The sequence below is a fragment of the Oculina patagonica genome, chromosome 11 (assembly GCF_052425735.1).
Source record: "Oculina patagonica isolate OP01 chromosome 11, crgOcupat, whole genome shotgun sequence".
NCBI classification, from domain to species: Eukaryota; Metazoa; Cnidaria; class Anthozoa; order Scleractinia; family Oculinidae; genus Oculina; species Oculina patagonica.
In genome coordinates this window covers 19,618,251-19,636,425 of record NC_135768.1, presented here as the reverse complement: position 1 = coordinate 19,636,425, position 18,175 = coordinate 19,618,251, and the positions used below count along the sequence as shown (strand labels likewise).

General features: G+C 39.4%; 1 protein-coding gene across 1 annotated transcript in view; it reads right to left on the bottom strand.

Annotated features, from left to right (window-relative positions):
• Window positions 1-291: 291 nt before the first annotated feature.
• Window positions 292-18,175, bottom strand: part of LOC144629736 (neurobeachin-like protein 1) — a 66,827-nt gene continuing 48,943 nt past the window's right edge. Inside the window, exons 28-40 of the mRNA XM_078487955.1 lie at window positions 17,238-17,496; window positions 14,749-14,971; window positions 13,248-13,517; window positions 10,174-10,681; window positions 8,649-8,977; window positions 7,409-7,681; window positions 6,228-6,451; window positions 5,486-5,712; window positions 4,183-4,382; window positions 3,469-3,638; window positions 2,553-2,764; window positions 1,569-1,876; window positions 292-637 (exon numbers count right to left, since the gene is read on the bottom strand). Coding sequence (XP_078344081.1) covers window positions 508-637; window positions 1,569-1,876; window positions 2,553-2,764; window positions 3,469-3,638; window positions 4,183-4,382; window positions 5,486-5,712; window positions 6,228-6,451; window positions 7,409-7,681; window positions 8,649-8,977; window positions 10,174-10,681; window positions 13,248-13,517; window positions 14,749-14,971; window positions 17,238-17,496 — 3,333 coding nt within the window. The 3' untranslated portion in view covers window positions 292-507. The remainder of the gene's footprint in view (window positions 638-1,568; window positions 1,877-2,552; window positions 2,765-3,468; window positions 3,639-4,182; window positions 4,383-5,485; window positions 5,713-6,227; window positions 6,452-7,408; window positions 7,682-8,648; window positions 8,978-10,173; window positions 10,682-13,247; window positions 13,518-14,748; window positions 14,972-17,237; window positions 17,497-18,175) is intronic.

The following is an 18,175-nucleotide window of genomic DNA, read 5'->3' as shown; positions in this document are numbered from 1 at the left end:
CCAATACTGGACCTGCAAAACAGCAGGTCCAGTTTTGGATCCGTTCTGGATCGGTTCCAGAACGGTCCCTTGTAAACAGAAGACCTGTCCGGTCCGATTTTCGGACCGGGTTTGTTTGGAACAGGTCTCGTGTAAGGTCTCGTGCCTGAACTACAATCCTTTTGCGTGTCTAGTAACACATTTGACTACTCGCCCTCGTTTTCTATGAGCGATAGTCAACTCGGCTGCGCTTCATTGACTATTTGCTCATAGCAAACTCGGGCTCTAAGTCTTATTGTTAAACATAAGCAATCGGTTGCTAGAGCCAGCTCCCTCAAATAGTCACGTCGACTAGGTTCTTGACCAACCTGGTAACAAAAATCGTGGACGCATACAATTCTTTGACACATTGTCTTTCTTAAAACTATAGTTGCAGTGAGAACATTTTAAAGAAAAACATTTCTATTTGAAAATGTAGACAATGGCTCCTCGAGGTAGGTCACGTGGTATTCGACGACGTGGCTGACGTCACAAGCCGTCTACAGCAATGACGATGAGCTTGCCATCTTGAAGACAAACAAAGATGTGTGTATTATCTCTCGCCAGCGAGACGGAACGGATTGGAACTAGAAGGTTCATCTTCTTTACCACTTGGAAACTGCAAGGAAGGAAGGGGAACTTAAGTTAGCTAATCAGAATGCGTTATTGCCGGTCAAATATTTTATTGGCAATTGAACGGGTAAAGTTTGAACAGCTTTTTTCCAATCATCAAGTTTTGTAAGAAACCTTTTATTAGCCAAGCTTGCCAGGGAGTTTATACTACTCGGAGTATAAGTGTTGTAGTTTAAAATGAATTTCAGGCCAAAATGATTTTAAACAAGTTTGATTTGTATTTTGTTTTGTTTCAGATTTGTTACCATAATCCTTAAACAAAGAAAAATACAAATCAAACTAGTTTGAAATCATTTTGACCTGAAATTAATTTAAACTACAACATATTAGCCCTCGGCCTTCGCTGTTCTGATCGAGCGCACCACACTGAAAGACTTAACTTTTGGGTCTTTTCCTTCCGACCTCTGACGATCGTCCGAAGAATTTTGAAGATGTTAGGAATAACAAGTTTAAGTTCAAAAGAAACCGGCTAAAACCAATAACCTGCACGCATGCGCACAGTCAATTACACGCGCAGCGGTAGACATGGTCAGCATACTCGACACCAGACCTTTGCTTTCTTGACTACGTCAGTCATGTGCAAACGCTAAGGGGTTTGATATTGCCATGAACCGCTGTTTTGTCCTAGTAAGGACTTATCAAAATGGCATTGCCAGGCGAAAAGGGTAAAAATCATCAACCCTATATCTTCGTTTGCTACAGTTATCTGTCCAAGGGTTACTTTTAATCCCAGCTTCATTGTAAAGCATATGGAGCAATGGCTGGGACTGGACAATAGTCCCGGCAATGCGTATGGAGACGTGAATCCATCTAGGAATACGTGTGTGACATATTTCCAGAACTGCCCTACAAACAAACAAATGGAAAAAAACAAACAAACAAACAAACAAACAAACAAACAAACAAAGATCTCAAACCTGTGCAACTCTCTGATCTCCAGTCTCCCATTGGTACCCCCGGTAACAATATATTCACCAGAAATTAAGACATCCGCTACATCCTCTTTTAATTTAACGTCTTTTGACAGAAGTTTTCCATTGATAGAGTATCTACACAGGGCGCGGTTGGATTCTTGCTTGCAGAACACTACGATGTTTCCATATTCGGATAGAGCCAGGCTGGTCACGTGACATGGGCTTGGCTGTGTACAGAGTGCCGTTCTCATGGGTCTTAGCGTGACGACATACTCTCCTTTTCGTGCTGTGTAAATGATACATGTCCCATCCTGTTGAGGAGAAATCCTTACGTTAGTATTACGCATTTGATGTTTTTTGTGCGTGTCAGCCCGACTTTGACAGTGAACTTGGTAAAGGCACCCTACTAGTTAAAATTAGCCAGGTTCATGATTTATCAGAGCGGTTTTCAATGGAGTGTCAGATGTTATCGAAATTGCTTTCGTTTTGCTTTTCGACGCTCTGTGAATCACGGCTTGCTCACGCATGTCATGTGTTTATGTTTGGCATTTGCAAAGAAAGGGGGGGGGGGGGGGGAAAGAGGAGAAAAGGAAAAAAAAAACCAAAAAAAAAACAAAAAAAAAAACCAAAAAAAAAACAAAAAAAAAACCCAAAATTATCGCCTCGGCTTCCTCTAAGGACTTCTAAGTCACATTATGGTATTTTAATACCCTTGTCGCCTCTCGCGCTAATCACTCGACACAACCAATTTCCTCCCCAATCGCGCACGCAGATTCCCCCATTTAGTAAATTCCCCCTTGTAGAGTTTCCCCCTTTCCACTGTGCATAATTTTTCTAGTGCATTTATTTTTTAAGGTGCGTCACACAGGCGATTTTTGTCGCGCAACTCAATGCAATATTTGTGGCTCAAGTACTCAAGAAACCAGCAAGTCCGTTTCCCAAAAATCGTAATTACGCAGACATGCATATTTTACATCAAAACACTACCTGAGAACCGCTGACCACCACGTCGAGCTCCCAACTCATGGCAACACACGTGATTGGCTTGTCATGACCATATAAGGTCTGCAAAGGTGTGCGCTTCAACTCCTGAGCCACTCCTCCCTGGTGAGCGATTCCCCACAGGCGACACGTGGTGTCACGTGATCCGGTTATCAGATGATGACCATCGTCATCCAATGACACGCAAGTAATCACGTCTATAAACAGGACACAGATAAATAACAAAATACATTACTAGAACTAGCCACTGACTATGGAATGGTTAAAAAAAAAATTTTTTTTTTAAAAAAAAAAAAAAAAATAAAAAAAAATAATCACTCTTATTTTTAAAAAGGGAAAATAAAAAGGGGCCAAACCTTAAGCAAGAAAAAAAAAAAAAAAAAAAATTTTGGAGAGAATTATATTTTTTTAATATTACAAAACGTGTAAAAAAAGGGTTCGTACCCTTTGTCACAAACAATTTTCCAGTACTTTTCCAGGACATTTCAAGGACTCAGATTGATTTTTCCAGGACTCCAAAATTAACATGAACCCTTTCACTCCAAAGGGATCAATATTATTTCTCCTTACTTTCTGTAAATTTCTTCTCATGTTAGTTCTGAGAAATCAATTGCTAAATAACAGATTTCCAGAACTTTCAAAGACCAGTGTTTTTTTTCCAGGAGTTTCCAGTCTTGGAAAGTGCCACAAAAAATTACAGGACTTTCTAGATTTTCCAGGACCCGTACGGACCCTGAAAACACATTATCCCTGAAAAGACTTGGACCAATTTTAGAAGGAAATAGCTTATTATCGAGGCGCTGAATAAACCATACCGTTTCTTGCGCAATTTGTTTTAAATTTTATTTTGTGATTTCTAAGACAATAAAATCCCTGTGTATTCAATATAACCGATGCATACCTGTATGGGCCACAATTCTTGTCAGCTGTTTCCCCCTTGTAGTAAAAACTCTGAAACTGTTGTCCCAGTGGCCAGCGGTTATAATTAGCTTGGCATCATGAGTAATGGTAAACAAGCGTGACGTAACCTGTAAATCAGGATTGAACGGGCCTGCGATACAACGGCGTAATCTGCAGCGGAAGAAATGGTGTTAACTAGTGTGTGATCATTTGAGTGAAAGCTATTATGCAGTTTATTATGCTGTACAAGGTGGTTCTAACTTGAAGTCTATGGATTAAACCTAAGTGTATGACCATTCAAAAGAAAGCTATTGAGCAGTACTTTCATGTGGTACTGTTTATTATACTGTACAACGTGGCTCTAACTTTTAAGTCTGTGGATGAAACCCTAGTGTGTGGCCATTCAAAAGAAAGCTATTGAGCAGTACCTTCACGTGGTACTGTTCAATATGCTGTACAAGGTGGTTCTAACTTTTAAGTCTGTAGATAAAACCCTAGTGTGTGACCATTCAAATGAAAGCTATTATTGAGCAGTACTTTCATGTGGTACTGTTCATTATGTTGTACAAGGTAGTTCTAACTTTTCAGTCTGTGGAAGAAAACCTAGTGTGTGACCATTCAAATGAAATATATTGAGCAGAACTTTCTCGTGGTACTGTTAGCTTTGCAAACGTTTGAATAAGTCGCATTTCAATGTCACCGTTATCATTCATACCTGTTTGATGACACAGAAGGGTCCATTTCAAAGGTGAATGGTTTTGTTCTAGTCTTGGAGTAAGGTAACCAGTCCTGTAGCCCCACAATGCCATTCTGGCTGATAGTGATCATGTGTTCAGGCATGCCTGAGTGAATCAGTGATCTGGTGTACACCTGGGACACTGCTGCGAACACCAGTGGGTCAGTAGCATCAGATACCTGGTAAGAAAAGAGATTGGGGATTTATTTCTAAACAAACAACAGTGGAACCCCGATATAACGATCCTCGATATAACGATATTTCCGGTATAACGATGAATATTCTATGTCCCGGCAAAAGTTACAGTAAAATGTATGGCACAGAACCTCGATATAACGATCTTCGATATAACGATATTCCCGATATAACGATGAGAATTAAGCGGACCGAACGTAAAATCGGCTTCCCCGATATAACGATATTATCAGTACACAGTCACAATTTAAGCAAAACATTGAATTTACTACAACAACATAACAGTAACAGAGTAATCTCTAACGTTTCTGACAACAGCTTTATACGATGATATAAGAAAATGATATTGTATTCTAAGTCTCTCTATCCAGTTAAAAAGTATATGTTGGGTTTACCCCGATATAACGATATTTCCGGTCATTTTACGGCCATATCGTTATATCGGGAGTTTCGATATAACGATACTTCGATATAACGATAGAATTTTACTGCTCCCTTGGCATATCGTTATATCGGGGTTCCACTGAATTGTGCTGCTTTGGTGGTTACGAGAAACGCTCAACTGTTAACGAGTCGATTGTAGTTTATTTGTCGAGAAAAGTGTGAAAAACAAAATTAATATACACCTTTGAACAGCACGCCCATTTTGGTGTCAATATATCAAAAACCACCTTAACACTTGAATTTTTAATATTTATCTTTCCTTATTGATATCAAATCCCCCATAATCCAAATCAATTTGGATTATTTGAACAAATTTGAGACAGCTTTAAAGGTTTATATGCAGTGAGCTCCCGATGTAACGAACGCACTTGGATCCAAAAACGTGATCCCCTGCTTGATGACAGTACTAAATTACAGGGCTATATGTTGCTTTATTACGACATTTTAACTTAAAAACGTATTTCGATCAACACTGCCGTGGCTCGTTTCAAAATGTTTTTTTTTTTATTCCGCTTATAGGTCCCCGCAGATAACAGCCCTCCCATTTATATTCCCAGTCAGAACCCTTATGAAATTGTATAAGCCAAGGGCTTATAGCCGGAGTTTTACGGTATTACTTTTCCAACGATTTACCAGAACTTACTGTAACAAAATAAGCTTTCAACTTAGCGAAGTGCTCAAACACATTTTCCAGCGTTCTGCTCGTGCCCGCACTCTTTGCTGCCTTAAACTTTGCGGCTTCTTCAGCAGACATGCGCAGTGGATGTGGTTGAGTGAGTAGTTGGATAGGAGTTTGGCCAAAGTTGTTGATCATTCCCTCAGTTGCCTCTCGTTCATTTGGGTCGGTGATGGCGTCCAGATCTACTGCTCCTATGAGTTAAAACAAGTTAACTTTTGAGGAGAGGCAATAAGGTTTTCAAACCTATCGTAGAGTACTGCAAATAAGTTGGGCAAAAAGCGGCCTTCACACGACAAACTAAAGTTGACTTAGCTGGTATATATGCCATTTGATTTGTTTCGATTGTTTTACCAAATAAAGGACAGTCTGGCACTGTAAATGTTGATTACCGTTCAGAATTTTTTCTCAGTTGCATCAACAACGTATAGACAATTAAGCTACATTAAAAAAAGTCAAAGATTTCACTTTATTGACAAGAACTTCGTTAATTGTTACTCAGGCCTTGCTCAATATCAAATTTACGAATGTCAGGTGCTGACCAAAACACCACAGGCTCACGTCACGTGCAGTATCGAAAGTATCAATATTTTTCGCGGGTATTGCTATTATCCGATATCTCCTCGGTATCGCGGTGTTGAATACTTGGTATCGGGTATCGGCCCCTCTCTTACGCATGAGATATGAGATATGTAGTGTTACCTCATACCTTCATAAGTACAATAGTAAAACACATTCAATGCTTCAGCTGCGGCAGGTCCCTTCTGTTTGTAGCCGAATATCAAGTCAATCCACTCGTGTAGATGTGATGACACGTGATCAGATTCCAAGGCTTGTCTATGTTTGACCACGAAATCTTCAGGCGAGGCCGCCCAGCGCGGGAGAATGACGTCATCAACAGCTTCGCCTCGCTGAAGGTGGCCGAGATCAAATCTGAGAGAAAATTTGAATGTGCGTAAACTTTAGATGAATACTCTGAAGAACAGCGCATCGGTCACATATTCAGGTCCGTTGTGCCTCTTTACGTATACAGTCAACTCTCTCTTAACCGACACCTCTATAAGACGGACACCTCCATACGACGGACACCTGGTGATGGTCCCTGCCGTTTTCCAGTCATTTTACTGTAACCAAACTCCCTATAAGACGGACACCTTTCTAAGAGGGACAACGGACATTGAAAAGTGTTTGTTTTATCATGTTTTATTAGTAAAAATACTTGCAAACTTCGTATCGACCTAAAGCAAAGTTAGTCAACGCTCTAAGGATACGTGTATACCAAGCTTACCAACCAAAAACAATGTCGCTTTAACGGATTACTTTTCTGCTTACGTGTATGGGCACTAAAGAACTCGTTTTGTCCTTACAGTATTACAGTATGTAGTAGCTCTTTATTTAAAGTTCTAAAATATTCGTTCTACAGTGGAACCAAAATGCTGAATGTTGAATGCCAAAATATGTTCGCTATAACGAGGTTTCGTTATATCGGGGCTCTCTTCCATTCATTTTACTATACTGGGGCGAAAAATACGATTCGTTATACCAAGGACTTCGTTATATAAAGGTTCGTTTAATCGAAGAGACTGTTTACAGCCTCTCTATTTTTAGACGCAAAAAAAAAACACAAGGGAAAAAGCAAGCGCAGCGAGCAGGCCCCGTCCCCAGCCCCCTCGCGCCCCCCGTTTTGCGCTGGCGTCCAGCTTCCAAGGGAATCTTTCCCGGCGTTTAACGATCGAAGAAAAATACGAGAAAATAGAGGGCTGCGAAGAGTCTAACTGAGCTTTTCAACCTGTCGTTTAAAGCCACCAAAACTGACAACAAAGATTGCTTTCGCAACCGTCCCCAAACACGTATAGTCTCAAACTGTTTTAAACAACTTAATCGTATTACCTGTTAGAGTTGACCAAGAAATCTGGGAAGTAGAAAAACTCGGGTATAAGCTCTTTAACATCACCGCCTTTCGCATAAATCGAGTCCCAGGAAGAAGAGATGTTATGAAACTGTCTGTCTGCACAGTCGAAGCGTCCGCTCTGTAGTTTAACATGAAGAGTGGTGAAGGGTTCCACGCGCAACATGTAATGAAGAACTCCCGCGGAGCTTGAATAATGTGAACCATAGTGAAACTTAGCAATTAGTCCACAGGGATCTACGAACGTGTCGTATCTGAAAAAAAGAGAACAAAAACGTGTGTTCATGAAGTGTTAAAAGAAAATGACTAGAAAAAATTATTCACGCAAATTACAAGCTAAAAAACGAGAATAGACCTTTCCCCGCATTCCACTGCAGTGCGTACGAACAATAGCACCAGAACAAGGTTGGGGTGGACTTTTCAAACATTCCTTGTATTTTTGTTCACCCAAATAACCTCGACTCGGCACCATTGTTCGTTGGAATGCGGGAAGGTCTATCAGTTATGTGGCGAAAGAAATCATTGTATGTGAAAACGTCAACTTGTTAAGCTCTGACAGAGCCTGACATCTTTTTGTTGTTGTTGTTGTTTTCTTTTTTTAATTTTACAGCCAATCAAATAGCCAAGAGCTGCACGTACAGCTTTTTGACATCTGTCTGTTTCTGTTGGTTTCCCAAACTTCTCAGCCAATCAGAGCCACCAACTGCACGTGCAACGTTTTGCCATCTTTTTGTTGGTTTACCAAACTGTTCAGCCAATCAAAGTGCCAAGAACCGCACGTGCAATTTTTCAGCACGTAGCTACTTTAATGTCTCTGCTTCCAAGACTAACTAAAGGTTATCTGGGTTTTTGTAGCGACTAAGAGCACTGCCACTCCCCCCTGGATGGGATGCTAGTCAATCGTAGGGTTACCCTCGGCATTTTTAATTTGCTTCGGTAACTCGCTGATACTCATTTACACTTCCGCATGAAGGGAGACATTGTGACAGTTAGGTGTTTTCCCAAAAAAACAAGACAAAGACCCCGGACGGGAATTCAACCCAAAGCGTTCGATTCAAAGACCAACCATTTGGCCACTGTGCATGGTACAATATCCTCAACACAAAATGACATTATAGTCTTGCCCGTAACCTCGTCGTTAAAGGGTGAAAAGGGTACTTATACAGTGTGTTGTACTGTTTGCGTCGACTATTCTATTTCTTCGAAGGTGAAACAACATACCTCTCCCGTATAGTGTCTACTCTGTCTGGATTCAGCGCCCCTACGGGCTTGGAAAGGTCCCTGTACACGGCAGGGTCATCCAGACGTAACTCCTCTGAGTCGTAGTCCACAAGGACCCAAGGGAACACTGGATACTGACTCAGGTCGTTGTAAGTCCGTCCAGCGATGGTGTTCAGCTGCATAAGGTACTCAAAATTGGATACTTCTCTGTGTACCCACTTCTCTGTGAGCCCTGAAGCCTTAAGTAGGTTCGCGGGGGATCTGGCGCCGATGTAGTACAGATTACGAGGCCGGAGGGACATAATTTTCTTGTACACTTTGTTGCGAGTCTAAACAACAAAATGATATTAACGTTATACATGGGCATACTCTCAAATTGTTTTTATCGACTAAAATATAGCGCTGGTATGCTTAGTGTACTTTCGTTTTGTGTTTTTGAGCCTTGTAATAAGCCTTATCACGGTTTTGGACGCCATTTTGACGAGTAGGCCAAGCGGTTAGAAATTACAGTGTTTGTATGGGAATCCGACGGCAAATATCATATTCTACAAATGTTGAATTCTGGACAACTTATGAATTGTAAAGTTCAGATACTAGGTAAAAGATTTTATTCCCTTCAGTTACGTTTTTAATTTCCCATACATTTGTCTATAATTTTTCCCGCGAACCGCGTTAAATTGCGGAAAAAATATAAACAAATGTATGGGAAATTAAAAACGTAACTCGACCGCTTTCTAGCCCAACTACATCCTTCAAACTCGGCGAATAATTTTTTTTTCCTAGTATCTGAACTTTACAGTTCATAAGTTGTCCAGAATTCAAGTTTTGTAAAAGATATTTGCCGTCGGATTCCCATACAAACACTGTAATTTCTAACCGCGTTGCCTACCCGTCAAAATGGCGACGAAAACCGTGAAAAGGCCTATTGCTTTTGTAGAGTATTGCAATTTTTCTACAGCAAGGATGTTGTGTCCTTTACCAATCAAATGCAAGATCACTTTGCCAAACTGTTCGAAGCTTAAATATGAACATTATACATACTTAATTTTCTTTACTCGAAGGTGCTTTTCAAAGACAACCACAATATTGTTAATGCCGAACGTTGAACAACAAGGGCCTGTTGCAAAGCGCGGGAAAATGTTGAACCTTCGCAAGTGCGGGAAAATGTGCAACCGTTGGTAAGCGCGGGAAAACGTGTAACCGGTGTCAAGAGCGGGAAAAAATGCTACAAGGTAAACCATATGTCATCAACGGAGAAAAAGACTGAAAAGCAATTTGACTCGATTGTACTCAATAAATATGCAAATCAACTTATGAATCTGCTGTATTTAAACTACCATTTTGAAAAACCAATACTATTAACTTTGTCTAAACAGTGTGAAGATGCCAAAGGTTTGAGAACAATTGCATGTAAACGAGGCTTGAGTGAGAATATTGAGCAACTGACATAGTATACGTAAGGCATTTTTGAAACAATGTTCCAGAACATCCAATCGAAGGCAAGAGTAAAGGCTACAGCAAATACCTCCTTATTGAAGTTCAAGAAGTAGTTTGTCTGATCAATCAGAAAGAACTCCAAAGCGCTCCTCCTCAGATTATGTCGCCTTAAATGAACTTCTCTCAGTTCACTCAACGGCCACTGGAAATCCTGACCAGCGGTCTCATCCGCATAGAAGTAGACATGCGTAGTGGTGATCTCAAGCTTCCCAGGTACAATATCCATAAGAGTAATTAGCTCACAAACTTCACCCAAAACTGATTTTTCTGTTTCAGAAATTGCACGCTGCCTTTCTTTGCTAACCGGACTTCCCGGATCCTCGACTTCAAGAATGTCCTCATCGACATTTTGCACCACAGCTTCTTTCGCGACACGCACGGGCATGGAAGATTCGCGCGCGTCTACCACGTCCGCGTTGTCACGCGCGCGGCTAGCCTCGGTATGAGGTGTGAATGAATAGTTTTGTGTCAGTTTGAGACGCATGCGGTGAAAATTCTCTGTGGAGGAGAGTTTCCAGTGCGATTCCTGTGGTGACCTGTACGACAGGAAAAAAAAACTGGTTATATTAGCAAGCAGATAAACTGGCTATTGGCAAATTAAGTAAAACTAGTTGTTAGGTTGAAATATTAAACCAAATAAATTGCAAGTCTGTTACTACGGGAGATAGACAAAATTTAGTGGCCAATATTTTAACCTTTTTAAATTTTAGAGCCGTTATTTTCCTTACATTGTAGTACTAGCCCTGAAGAACCCTGCATACAAACGTCACTTTCTTAAAACGTGCTGCATAGGAGTGAAGAAGACCCAATGTCAACATGCAAATTCTCCTTAAACGTCTCCATGCATTTCTCATAGTATTGGTTGGAAGAAATGGTTTAAGGTGGCTCGACCCAGTTTTTTTCTAGCGATACCTATCAACTTTAAAACCCTCAAACTTAAAGGGATTAATGTCAATGACATATCTACTATATCACATGAATTACACATAGACTGAACTACAATATGATATAAATTTTTGGGAGATCAGAATGAATATACGTGACATGACGTCACACGGGTTTTGCTCTGAATCGAATTTTAGCCCTTAACCGCATTTTCTCTCGAGATCCTCCAAGGTACTCTACCTTGTCTTTGCCTTCAGCTCTGTGGAGTTTACACAGAGATTTGAATATCTTGAATTTTTTTTAGTGGTCTCTTTTTTTACTTATGGGGGCTTCTCCCTTAACCCATCCTACCGAGCGGTTATATTAAATTATTTACGTTTTTCCAAATTTTTTAGGGTTTACTCTCCTTTTGTTCATTGAATCTAAGGTTGTCTAATATAGAAATTGAGTAATACTGAAGCGATCTCGTAGTTTTGAATAATTTTTGCTCTGGGATTTCCTATTTTTTGATCTATACCTTGCTACCTCTACATATCATATTCCGTTTTAAACTAAATAATGGAAAGAAATTCTTGTGTGCGACGTCTTGGCTGAGTTTAAGTTAAAAATGCAAGCACAAGAAATGCAAAGTACTATGCTACGCTAAAATAAAAGAAAGAAGGAAAAGAGGTAGCTGGTCGTGTTCATATAAATGACTGAATGGTGTCAAAACATACCGGTTTGAGTTTTATTTTCTTTTACTTGAACTCGAGAATATTAATATTCCGAAGATTTCGGTACGCTTTCGGAAGGTGGCCAAGCGTAGTTATTTCACGCGTGGAAATCTTTCGGAATATGGTAATATTCTCGAGTTCAAGTAAAAATAATGAATGAATAAAACTCAAAGCCGGTATGTTTTGACGCCATTCCAGTCATTTACATATGACTTGACAGCGTACTCAGAAACTTACCTCTTTTACACTTTCTTTCTTTTGATGTTTAGCGTAGCATTTAGTACATCTGCATTTCTTGTGCTTGGCATTTTTAACTTTAAACTCAGCCAAACGTCGACCACACAAGAAAAGTTGTGGCGTGAAATTTCTTTTCCATTGTTTATTTAAAACGGACTATATTTCGGAATATTTCGGTGAGCTTTCGGAAGGTAGCCAAGCGTAGTCATACGCGGGGTGCACCGTGTTGTGTCAACTCGAACAATAATCCAAGCACAAATTATTAAAATACGGTCGCCATTGCGTTTTACAACCTTAGAAGTTTTCTGGATCATAGGGTTGTTGTGATAGCTACCCTTAAAAAGTTTGGGGAAATTCATCGACGAGTTGAATCGTTTTTGCGGGGCGATTGGTAATAGAGCTAAAATTGAGCTCACTTATCATATTCATATTTCGCTCTCTACGGTTGGTATCGGTTGGGAATTTTTAAGGATGAGGGCTAAAGCCTCCCATTAAATATAAAAAAGAAGCAAATTTTTTATATGAGTTTTGTCTTTATTTTACGCATAATATACCATCTAAAAACAAATTCCAAGATATTTCAAAATTCCTCTTGTAGATTTCGATGAAACTCCGCAGAGCTGAAGGCAAAGACCCAAGGTAGACGTACCTTGGAGGATCTCGAGAGAAAATGCGGTTAAGGGCTAAAATTCGATTCAAGCAAAACCCTGTGTGACGTCATTGTCACGTGATATTCATTCTGATCTCCCAAAAATTTATATCATATTGCAGTTCAGTCTATGTGTAATTCATGTAATATAGTGGATATGTCATTGACATTAATCCCTTTAAGTATGATGGTTTCAAAGTTGGTAGGTATCGCAAGAAAAAAACTGGGTCGAGCCACCTTAACTATCAAGACAATCTCCTTTGGGGAGGAGCCCTAAGAGGGCCACTCATTTGTTAGTTTTTTAATGCTATTTTAGTGATACCATCGTAAAATAAAGTCTTTACTGACTGACTGATTGACTGACTGACTGACTGACTGACTGACTGACTGACTGACTGACTGACTGACTGACTGACTGACTGACTGACTGACTGACTGACTGACTGACTGACTCACTGATTGTCTGCCTGCCTGACTGACTGACTGACTGACTGGCTTGCTGACTGACTTTGGCGATCATTCTTTAATTCTCATAACATGTATGCTTTATTGCATATATATATATTGCTAAGAGAAATAACATGTAGATCATTTCTGGGAATCAAAGGCTTGACTCACCTTCTCCCCCACGGGGATCTTTCTGACATCAGCATTCTCTTCAACACTTTCCACTGACGTACCACATTATTTTTGTGGTTTTCTTGTTGATTTGGTAAATTCTTGATGTGTTCACGCTGTGAATCTTGAAGTTGTTTAAACGGCCGAGTAATTTGCTCCTCTAACTTCTCGCCGCTCTCCTCCTGGGCTTTGTCTTTATTCCTTAAACTTTCTGTGAGCCCTGTCAGGCAATTCATCCAGAAGCGACCCGAAGCTAAAGTAGACTCGGAGCTGAAAAAAAGACGATGAATTTAGAGACTGGATTCTATAAAGTTCAACAGCAACATGAACACTAAAGGTCCCGTAGTCTGTTCACAGTCCCCTACTTTTCCGTGAAGTCGTAGAGAACGATCGTTGAGTCCGACTGGCCGCCATCTTGGTTCCTGAACGAAAGCGAAAACTGGGGAGAGTGCAAAAAATGCGTGGGTAGGGATGCGGTGTGTTAATAGCTACCCACGGGCATTTTGCACTCTCCCCAGTTTTCACTCGCGTCCAGGAATCAAGATGGCGGCCCGTCGAACTAAACGATCGATCGCTACGACGTCATGGAAAAAGAGAGCAATGTGAGCAGTCTAAAGGTCCCGATGTACGATTCAACATTGCGCTCAATATTGTAGAAGAGAAACTCTTAGAACATTGCGCGCCGCAATTTTAATATCCATCTACTTATAAAGCAATTTAAAAACGTTAAATAACATACAATGTTAAATTAAAACGTTAAATAACATACAATGTTATTCCTGACCACCGATAACAAGGTCTCCCCACTGTGGAGCTTGTCAGTTTTTTATTTTGTTTCTTTGTTTCAAATCATCAGGTTTAGTGACTTTTACCCCGCCAACTTTTTCAAACGTGATCCTCTTGTAAATATAGACTCAGTACAGTTCCCTCCGATAATACCATGTCCCCCTCTGCCCTTTACTTATAATAAGCCCAAAACAAAAGCCTTTCAAGGTAAATCACGTGAAATAGAACGGCTCATAGATTTCCAACCAAACTGTGCCGGGTGGTTGTTTACCTTAAGGTAACTTAAATTTTGAAATAAAAAAAGAGGGGTCACCGTATTCGTTTAGGAGCAGGTAGACCTTGTATATACCACATAATTCCTTAATAACGTCTTTGCGAGTAATGGCAAAGTACACGTTTTCGATGATAATGTATTATTCTGCCATAGAAATTGATGTGTATTCATTTTATAGAAAAAAATTGATTGCAACTCCCAAACTAAGAGAAAAAAAAAATGATAGGCCACCGTACTCGTTTACGAGAAAACGATGATTTATCTCTCTCACGAGCCAAGCCGCATAGAAGAAAGCGGCCATTTTGTTTGTGTGCGCGCCGCTAATTACGCGTAAAATTCTGCGCAGTAAGGATGCGCAATGCAATACTAGGAAATCACCTTAAACAAAGGTAATCCAATGGCTGTTTTCGGAATTTTACGGTAGCAATTTTATCAACTTACAAAGTATTTTCGTACTGTTTCATCCCAGGGTATATCTGCTGTTTCATCATCGCCTTAAACTCTTCACTTTCCATCAGCTCGAGAAAATCCTCCTGAGCCTGCAGTTGTGCACGGTCAGCGGCCGAGAATGTGGGCATGTAGATGGTCAGCGGTAAGGTGTGGTTGTACTTAACAAGCAACAGACGGACGACGGGAACGATAAAGGTGTAATTACGACAGTCCGCTAAAAAAGACGAAAAAATGTTGCATCAAAACATGTTAAATAAAACAGTTAAAGGGGGACAAACAAACAACAGACAAAAGGGGGCAAAGTTGACATTTGGAACCTGCCTTTAAAGGACTCTAATTTTTTGCAGCCAAACGTACATGTAATGTGCTTTCTGTGCTTTTAATTAAAACTTTGGAAAAAAAGGAACCCTAAAATGATAAAAAATTATAGGAAAAAAATGACGAGGAATTCAATGTTGCTCAAACAAATAAGGTAAGAGAAATAGAATACAGTGACAGTGTCACGAGAAGTCTTCTAAGTTTTGTGTTATCTATGCTAAAACTGTAAGGGTACTTTCACTCATTAACAAAATGACCTTTAAAAATAAAATAAAGGCATAGGTTCATTCTCCAAGTTGTGAATAAACCCTAATAAATGGGTTTTATGTTATTTTCTTTCAAGTAACACTGTGAACTTGAAAACGTCGGCCCGACTTTTTCAAGTTTTAGGCCACTTTTTCCTACCCATCCATAACCACACCACTTTGTAACAATTTTTGTGTGGACTTTAAAGTCTACACATTGTTGTCATGCAGTTTTTTCCGATTGGGGGGTCACTTTCCGTGATAACTCGGGTTAGTGCTTTCGGAAGTTTTCGACAGTGATCGGAGGATCCGAAGTTTCGGTGAGATGGGCAGCCAAGGCAGTAAACCCAGAAATTCGATCAGTATCGAGTAAGTCGCACTTTATTCTTGAATCTAGAAGCCTTTTTTGACACAGCTTTCGAAGAACGTGTGGTGGCTGGAAAATATACATCAAGGAACAACTTCAAAGGCAGCGGTGGCGTAGATGAAAAGTGAAATAACAATCGCGACGGCTGAAATCTGCATATCTAATGAGCTGAACAACTGCGGTCATAGGTCACGTTTCTTGTTTTTCACACTTTTGACTCACTTTCCACAGTTTTTGTTTCTCTGTGCGGCTTGAGCATTTTTGATTCGCATATTAAAACGAATCAAATGTCTGGTTATTTATTTATTTCAGCTTTGCCAAACACAATGAATGCACAACGAGTTGTATCAAAACAAGTTCGCTGATCATGTTGTTTTACTTGTCTTGGACTCCGGGATATAATTCACCAGCTCCATTTCTCTCAAGTAGGATATTTAACAAAAGACCGATGTCGAATTCAGAACTGAACTAAAACATTGTCATGAAAAGAATAAAAATAACATCGAACCGTAGAATATGCATATATCCAAACCGTGCGACAAAATAATTTAATTGTCGGTTCAAATAACATCCTTCGCCGCCTCTCAAAACACCGACTTCAAGTGAATATTTCGTAAACAGAAAAATATATTTCTCCGCCTTTCTACGCAAGCTACTAAGAAATTATTTGTGAAAGCTTATTGAAAAGTTCTTATTCCAAAAAGGTTAAAAAAGAACTCATTGAAAGAAAATAAGTTTTTCGATGAGTTGTTTACACAAGCTTTACACAAAAAGTAAGGGTTGTGTAAACAAGCGATGCGAGACAGTTCACGTGCTCCACGCACATTTCTTTTTTTAATGAAAATAGTATCCTATCTTGCTAGCGGTAAGGAAAGGCTTTTGGTCTAATAACTGCTGTTCTTGTAGGATTCTAGGTTTTTATTTGCATGAAAAAAGGCATTTGTCGTGAACGACGTGACAAAGGGTCACACCACGCTCCTTCACATTGCGTGACATCCCAAGCGGCAATGGTAACGTTTGTTTCTTGAAGCGTAGTACATAAGACAAGTAATAGTACACTTTGTTCTTCCAACAGTCTTGTAAATAATAAATTGATTGACAAGTTCTTTGTTTTTTCGCCTTGTATCTCAAATTACTCGATTCGAAACTTGAAGTTGTTGACTGCTACAGTAACTCATTGATTAATTCATAATGTCAACTTTTATTCAAATGAAAGTCCACACATGTTCGCATAGCGGACTCACTTTTACTGTTATTATGACTAGTACAGTGCATTTAAGCAAGACCAGGCCATTATTAGTGGATTTCCAATTAAAACCAACACCTTCACGGTGACACTGTCCCTTTAACTTGCTGCAAAAAGTTTTTTTATCTGAATTTTTTTGTGCGGGGTGTGTTTAATAGATATATTTAACGTTTCTCATCAATAATTTTAATTTGATACTTTATCTAACTTCCACATTATCACAGACAGTTGGAGGATAATGAAAGCCCCAAAAAGTAGCTCTGTTCTATCGATCCCCAAATAAAACAGTGCAACACTTAATTACCTTTCTCTCTTGACACAACAAATGCTTGATGTAATCGTCCTAGAGTGTAGCAAAGCTCTCCTTGTGACGTATTCACCCGGGCTTTTAAGAGCTTGCTAAGCTTTGACGAGGCTGTAGCACAGTATTCTGTTTCCGGTCGAGAAATAAAAGCCAAGAGAATCCTTACTCCAACTTGAGCCATTTCTTCCCATTCCACGTTTTCTTCGTTTTCGTCCCAGACGTTTAATACTTCAAGGAGAAGCACGACATTCTCAACAAGCTAATAAAGAAAAATATTTTTCAAGCTCATTAATTATTCATCAAGGTCTTAATTAGCATAGATCTTTACGTTTTTATTTCCCCATTTACTCCGTTGTTTTTGTTTTGATTCAAAAGATAGATCAAACAGTCGAGACAGTGTTTCATCGGCTATCCAACACCTCGAATTTTGTCAAAAATACAGTAAAAACCCGCAAGTAAGAACTAACATTTAAGAACCTGTTAGGCTAAAATTTGCAAATAAGACCCCCTTTGATAAGAACCCATTTAGCCTTAAATTTGAAAACAGGTTCTTATTTTCTAAAATTGATTAAAAATGTTTACTTTTGGGAAATAAGTTTGGACAAAGCATTATTGTGTTTGTACATAATGTCGTATTCTAAATGATTAGTGCTTCATGTTTACATAAGCACTTATTTGGTATGCAAATTTTATACAAGGAATAGGCCGAATCCCAATAAAAGTTCTATTAGCATCAATGTAAATTTTCTTCAGAAAATAAGAACCTATTTAGAACCTAAAAAGCCTAAATTTGTGTTAGCTACCATTTATGTAAGAACCTGTTTAGGCTTACTTGGAAAAATAAGGTTCTTACTCGCGGGTTTTTACTGTATCTTTTGTTATGATAATATTCATTTCCTATTTCTGGTACTTAGAATAGTTCCTTTAACGCAAGCATT